At 39.2% G+C, this 7,500-nt stretch overlaps 1 protein-coding gene across 2 annotated transcripts in view; it reads left to right on the forward strand.

Moving 5' to 3' along the window:
• The window catches only part of LOC137972031 (testis-expressed protein 47-like), a 90,108-nt gene that overhangs the window by 29,637 nt on the left and 52,971 nt on the right, over positions 1-7,500 (forward strand). For both annotated transcript variants that reach the window (XM_068818833.1, XM_068818834.1), the window contains exon 2: positions 4,478-4,550. In XM_068818833.1, coding sequence (XP_068674934.1) covers positions 4,478-4,550 — 73 coding nt within the window. The remainder of the gene's footprint in view (positions 1-4,477; positions 4,551-7,500) is intronic.

Genomic DNA, 7,500 nt, shown 5'->3' on the forward strand with positions numbered 1-7,500 from the left:
GTACAATGTACAATACAAAGAGAAAATTTGATAAAAGGAGAATTAAGGGATGTATTGTGATGGTTACAGCCATGAAGAAAGAGAGATTGGGAAACATTGATGCGATGACAGATCCATAGTGGTTAGGACTGGAGGAGCAGATCTACACCTTGGAGAATTCTTGGAGATCTGAAGGATGTGCCTGACCAATGTTCTAACTCATCTTGTCAAATTCAAGGCCAACCACCTAATGAATCCTGAACATGAAAAGACGGTCAGACTCATGCAGTTAGGCAGAAGAGTGTTGCTGCTAAAGGAAATGAGACTGAAAATACAGACAGCAGAGGGGCCAGGAGTAAACAGCATGCAACCTGGACAGGTTGTCAAGCAGAAAAAAAGAGTGGTGATCAGTTGGGGGAGCAGAGCGCAAGACCTTTGACTCTTCGTCAGTATGAAGGTGTTCTTCGGAGTACACCAGCAAACTTTTGGTAGATTTCTGCTCTTTTGCTTGGTACAAATTTAACCACATGCTCGGAATTTTCCAGTCACATGTGTGTTTCCACTTCTGATTGGAACCCTTTTTGGCACTGGTGGCTCAGTTGGTTGAGCACCAGGCTGCCATGCGGCCGTGAGTTCGACTGTGGCCGGGCCAACACTCAGGTCTTAAAATAATTGAGGACAAAGTGCTGCCTTTGTAATTACAGCTGCAAATGGTTCAACTTTCAAGTCTTCTTGGATAAGGACTATAAAAGTTAGGCTCCATCTCACAAATATATTCCATGTTCATAAGTTCCCTGTGGGATGTTAAGAACCCACACACTATTCGAGAAGAGTAGGGGATCAAGTTCCTGGCGTTGTGGCTGTCCTTTGTGAGTGTATGGGGTGGGTATAGCAGGTCCACGTAAGCTGACTAGCTGCCAGAAACATCAACCTGCTCAAACGGATAAATAAACAAAAAATAACAAACAAACTAACATGTATGATGTCCCTTAAAGATTCTGAAGGGATATCAAAAGGAGACTTGCTGAAATTTCTGATCATTTCTTTTAACTTGTAATTTAACACTTAGCAACAGTTAGGTTATAAGGCTGGGCTTGGACGGAGGAAAGCTGATTTTTTAGTTAGTCCAATTGATTGTTCCAAGAGAAATGTTGGTTCTCCAAGACAGAGTAAGAAGACATTCAAATTAAAATTTGGTTATTATCTGTAAAGAAGTCAAACTGTTTCATACTCTGCCTTTTCTTATTTGCCTTATACCAGGATGCTATTACGTGTCCTCTGGCTCAGAGTTGAGAGTAAATATATATCAATGTTACTATCACAACGTTTTATGAGCTATAACAACAACTGCTACAACAACAACAACAACAACAACAACAACAACAACAACACAACAAGGTTGATTTATACCAAACATGAAAAAGGAGAAGAGAACAAGAATCAATACAACTTGTGTAGGGTATAAGGCCACCTAGAAAATAACTAAAATGCTAATCTACGATAGCTACGAGGCGAAGTGATAGTCAAATTGCAATAGTAGTAGTTGTTAAATGGAGGCACCAGTATAAAAGAAAAATCACAACAACAACAACAAAATAATAACTAAAAAACACTAAGAAAAAATTAAAATTTAAACACACACAACTTACATACGGTAAGTCAGGGAATAGAGAAAACAACAGGAGAGAGGATAGTGATCGAAAATAACCTTTTTTAAGGAACTTTCTTTTAAGGAGCCTTAAAAAGTTGGTATCATCCTGAACAAAAAAACAAGTTAGGAAATTATGTTCGTCCTTAAGATGTTTTCCGATTGCGGAATGTTTGTGCTCCTCAACACGTTGGTGCAGATGGCGGCGAGTGTACCCAATATAATTTGTAAGAAATAAGTATAATCGTTCTCTGGTAAAAAGTTTAAAAAGACTATGAGCTTTGGACAGACTGAACTGCTGTCTTCAACGGATAAAAACGTTTTTATCCGTTGAAGACAGCAGTTCAGTCTGTCGAAAGCTCATAGTCTTTTTAAACGTTTTACCAGAGAACGATTATACTTATTTCTTATCATGAATCCTGGTAACGGATCTTCAATATTTTAAAATATAATTTGTATCGCACAAATCACATATAAATTCATAAACAACACTCTGCTGGTTAACTAGGGGAGGCTTCACAGTTCAGTTACTCTTTGGGACGGCGCCTACTATTGTCATTGCGCATACGTTCTGCGCATCTCGAGATACTCGGATCTCCTATGGGTGGTGCTTATTAATACAGGGATATTTTTGCGCGGCTTAAAACTGTCTTAGTAAGTATTCTTCGTATCCACAGAGAAATGTGGGGCTAACCATGCATTTTTGAGACATAATTAAGCTTCGATTTAAGAAAGAACCCCATACATTGCTTTGTATTTTAAAGCTTTTTACAAATATTATTCATCAATTATCTTTGAAAAATGCGTGTTACCCCTAATTTTCTTTTTGGATTTCAATAACAGTTGTTAAGATCTACATTTTCTGCATAATCATAAACCGGGCCAAAAGTATTGAATTAGTAGGCACCGTCCTTAAATCATCAAGGATCTTCTTGCTTGAAAAAATCGGCTGCAATTCAAGATTGATTTTTCTTCCGAGGTTGCGAAGCTGTTTGCGAACAAAGGTCGGCGAATTTCTGATCTTCATAGGGTATAATGATCCTTATGGGGCTGTCATATGGTGTATGAAGTGGGTCTGGAGTGTAATGGTATGGTTGATATCCCTTTCAAGTTCCCACATTCTTGCGAAAAGAACTCTTGTGTATACCACAGGCGTTTTGCACGATCTAGCATAGTTCTCAGTAGTGGCTGTTTGTACCTGCTGTCAACGTGACTCTCGACGTGCAGAACACGTCCTTTGTTCGTCTTCTTTGTGTAGACACAGGTTTCCAGATGAAGGTTTATTTTGAGTATCTCCATGGCCATTAATGGTAAGCGGGTGCGCAAACAGCTTCGCAACCTCGGAAGAAAAATCAATCTTGAATTGCAGCCGATTTCTACGAGCAAGAAGAATCGTTGGTGATTTAAAATTCTAAAATACATTAATAATTCATAAGTTTGATAGCCAATAAAAAATGGCTAAGTTCGTCGCGTGCATGAGTTTTGATACCCATTGAAAACACAGATGAAAACCACACGTGTTTTGGATCACATATCAAAACCACGCGTGGTTTTCATCTGTCTTCTCATTGGACATCAAGATTTATGGATCAAAACAAAACAAATTGAACATGCTTCAGTTTAATTAATTATCATAATTAATCAGCTTCACTGCCAATTCATTTTTTTTTCGTTGACAAACATTTTTTCATCTTCAATAAAATACAGGAAGATTTAAAAAGATTGATATATTTTCTAATAAATGTAGTCTTCCACAAAAATAGTATCTTGCATTGAACCTACAGTAGCTTATAAATACTGTCTCCTGTCTTACCTTTTATTGCCCATTTAGGTTTGTGAGTCTTGGAATACTCCCTTGCAACAACTTTGATTCTTCTTCCCAACGTTTAGGAGAGCAAAAAAGGCTTTTGGTATTCACTGCGAAAGACTCCGTCATCTACACTCCCCCATGACTTACAACGAACATCAAGAAATTTCCCACATTCTGAATATTTTTAAAATAGATAATCTCATGGGAAATTAGAGCACTGAGGCAATACCCCCTAATTCCTAAAAGAAAAGTGAATAGTTTTAGAAGCCATATCAAAAACTCGTGCGTCGTGTTTGACCGGGGTTTCCAGAAACAATCTGTTTCTGGGTGTCTGGAAACCCCGGTCAAACACTCGCACGCGTTTTTGATTTATTACGTAACGGACTTCAAGCCTCCCTTAGTTAACCAGCATATTGTTGTTTAATATGAATTTAGATGTGATTTGTGCAATACAAATAATATTGGGTACACACTCTGCATCTGCACCAACGTGTTGAGGAACACAAACAATGTGCAATCGGAAAACATCTACGGACAAACATAATTTGAGACCTTCAAACCTCCGTGAGAAATTCAAAGTACTGAAGAAATTCCGAAGCAAGCTTGAGTGCTTAATCTTTGAAATGTTGTTCATCCAAAAGAAAAGACTGAAACTCAAGCTGACTGCATTGATCTAACCCGAAGGTCGTGGGTTCAATTCCCATCCTGGTCAGAGTTTTTCTCTGTCCATGTGTGGGCCATTTTCATTAGTAGGGCTAACGCTCACATGGTTCATATGGGGTACAAAACTAGCACTGCACATTACACTCTATCAGTTAAGTCTGTTTAAATATAAGTGCTACACGGCCAACATTTGTAAGAACGTAACACTTCCTTGTACTTGTACATGCTTATTGCTGTGACGAACATCTTGTGTATAAATACTTATGTTAATTTCTTCACATTTCACATTACTTTTGAAATGATGACATGAAGTCGTCGAAACATCATGTAACTTCGCTTTTATCATTAATTTCCTTATTGACATGATATATTTGCAGAAACAACTGGTTCACCGACTCATTTATGTATCTAAAATTCGCCACGATGTAAGTGACAGAAAAGAAATTGGGGGTAAGTTTAACCTGTTTCTTTAGTTGATGTTGTTAATGTTGTGCATTTGTTTATTATGGTTTATGCTCATTGTACCATGTGGCTTAACTGCAGAATACCCCGCCACTCGAAGTTGTACCCCTTAAAATCGGGATACTTGGCTACGCAGTTTGCGCACGCTCTTTCTTTTTTATGTTTTTAGAACAAGAACTAGACACACTACGGGGCTACGGGGCTACGCGGCTACGGAGCTGCACAGTTCAATGTATATTACCTCGTTCTTCAATGATCTATGAGCCGAAGTGAACAAGAACGGGCTAAACTTCAGAATACCCAGCGACTGAAATGTCGCATCAAATCCTGTTACCGCAGTCCCGCAGTCGACATAATATACATAGTATTTTTATATAAACGTCACGAAATATGCCGCTTGCATCGACCGCGTTGGTGTTGACCTTGTTGGTCTTTGCTACCGCAGTGTCCCGTAGTCGCCAAAATGAATAAGCACTAGCTTACTGATTAGGCCTAAGCATTCTCGTAAAATTTTAGCTTTTATTTTGCGGTGCGGTCAACTACACTTTTCACGAGATCATGTGAAGAATAAAGCACTCGTTTACTGATCAAGCCTAAGCGTTCGTTGCAGTGATTAGGCCTAAGAACTCTCGTAAAATTTTAGCTTTCATTTTGCGGTTCGGTTAACTACACTTTTCATCGACTGCGGGACCACGGACCACGGACCACGGTACCACTCTATTTCAACACTTAGTTCATTGTACATCGACTGCGGGACTGCGGAACGCGGTAGCACTTCATTTCAACACTTAGGTCATTTCTTATTCATCGACTGCGGGACTGCGGACCGCGGTAGCACTTCACTTCAACGCTTAGTAAATACATATTGACTTCTTAGCCGACTGCGGACTGCGGCCCACGGGAGCAGTATACGTAGATTTAAGGAGGGCGTGATTGGCCGGGTATTCTGAAGTTGCTCCCAAGAACGCTACACATAAATGTAACTCGTTCTTTAATCCATGTGCCGAAACAATAATCCATGGGCCGAAAAAAGCACGCTACACATGAATCTAACTCGTTCTTTAATCAATGTGCCGAAACAATAATCCATGAGCCGAAACAAGAAAGCGACACATGAATGTAGCTCGTTCTTTAATCCATGTAGCCACGTAGCCCCGTAGCCACGTAGCCCCGAGCCCACGTCACCATATCGCGGGCTCAAGCTTAGAGCTCACCGAGGTCAGCTATTTTTTTGAAGTTGATCGCTGACCAGTTACTGGTTTTCGATTGGATTGCAGGCTCAACTCAGGTTAACTCACCTAAACATAAACGAGGCTTCATTTTTCGCGAGCTTTCTGTGGCTCAACGCGGCCACACGGCCATACTACATCAACTATAGCTCTTACACAGTCAACGCTTTTCGTGTTCAGGTAGTAAACGGTTTGGAACATGTTTTCTCTTTGCATTTTTCGCTGGTTTCAATCCAGTTTGACATATCATGATAGCTGTGGTCCACACTGGCGGCTACGCAGTTATTCAAGTCAAGCATATATAAACTTAAAGCTGAGTGTTTATTTTTAATTTGCTTAGAGCAGCTTTTTTCTCTGTATTGCAATTTTTGGCATATCTTTAGAAGCTCTGATAAGGTTGCATGATGCCTGGAGGAGCTATGACTAGAGCAGAAACGAAAGGAGAGTGAAAGAGAACGACAACGACAAAACAGAATACCAGTAATAGCTCATACTTAGTGCAAGAAGTTACTGCACAAATTCTTTCCTTGTGCACTAAACCGTTTGTTATTTTCAAAAAGTGGTTTAATCGGTTTTTCCTTTGTTCAGGAATAAAAATCGAATTTTTAATGTCAACTGGAAGTAAATAACAATCATCTGTACTCTTTTGGACAAAAAGAAAAAGTTGATTTGTGTGTTTGTTTTGCTCTCAGTAATGCGATCGAACAACTTGAGTGCTTTTTAATCCGTGTGCCCAACTGGTTTTTGATTTGCCTCGACAGTAACAAGAAAATTTTGCCCTTATGTTATAAACACGTAATCGCAATGATGTCTCGTAAAATTAGGGGGAAATTTCACTAACTTGTGTTTTCAGAAGTTTGTTTAAAGCACCTAAACGTTATTTAAGTGTTGGAGCGGATCTTGTTTGAAGCTCGTTCTTTCTTGGTTGTATTGCCGTACTTTACCGATTCTTGTTCCAAGCCAAGCTGGCATGTTTCAGTGAAATACATCAAAATGTGAATGATCTCTTTTTCAGAGAGTATGGCAATCCCAGTCGGAAAATGCGTTTCATTTGTTTGTTTTCTTTTTTCGTTTTTTTTCTTTTTTCCGTGTTGGTAAAAGTCTTGCCTGTCACTCCCCTGCTAAGTGGTGTCTTCTACGCGTATTTTCTTAGGATCGAGAGGGTAGTGGAAATACGTAGATTTCTCTGGTGGACACAGTAGAATGATTAATTTAACCTGCAATGGCGTTTTAGTGGATCTTTAAACAAAATATACCCTTATGGAGCTCAATAATGGAAAGTCAATTGGATAAACAAGACAGGCGGTGAAAAATAAATATGTGGAATCTTAAAAGCGACGAGTAATGGACTGCGACAACAATCTATCGCCCGTCGAGCCGAAATCAAAGTGGGCTGTATTTCTAGTATTTTACCAAGTGTGCTGTTATGTAGAACACTGAAACCAAATGAAAAATTCTCTGGTAACTTATGGGTTCAACAAAGACAGAGAACGAATCGAACACCTTAAGTGCATCTGTGATTTCTGTTGTCTGGCTATCGGTATTTTTATTCAACTCTGCACAGTCTTCAGGTAAAAGAATAGTTGGAAATGTGACAGCCAAGAATTATTCGAAAGAAAGCTTGTCGTCTATTTTGTGCTCATTATTCAAGGAAAAGGTTCTTCATGGAAACGGTTTGATCCTGAAATTTATGCAATTGTGTATGATAA

The sequence above is a fragment of the Montipora foliosa genome, chromosome 9 (assembly GCF_036669935.1).
Source record: "Montipora foliosa isolate CH-2021 chromosome 9, ASM3666993v2, whole genome shotgun sequence".
Classification (NCBI taxonomy): Eukaryota; Metazoa; Cnidaria; class Anthozoa; order Scleractinia; family Acroporidae; genus Montipora; species Montipora foliosa.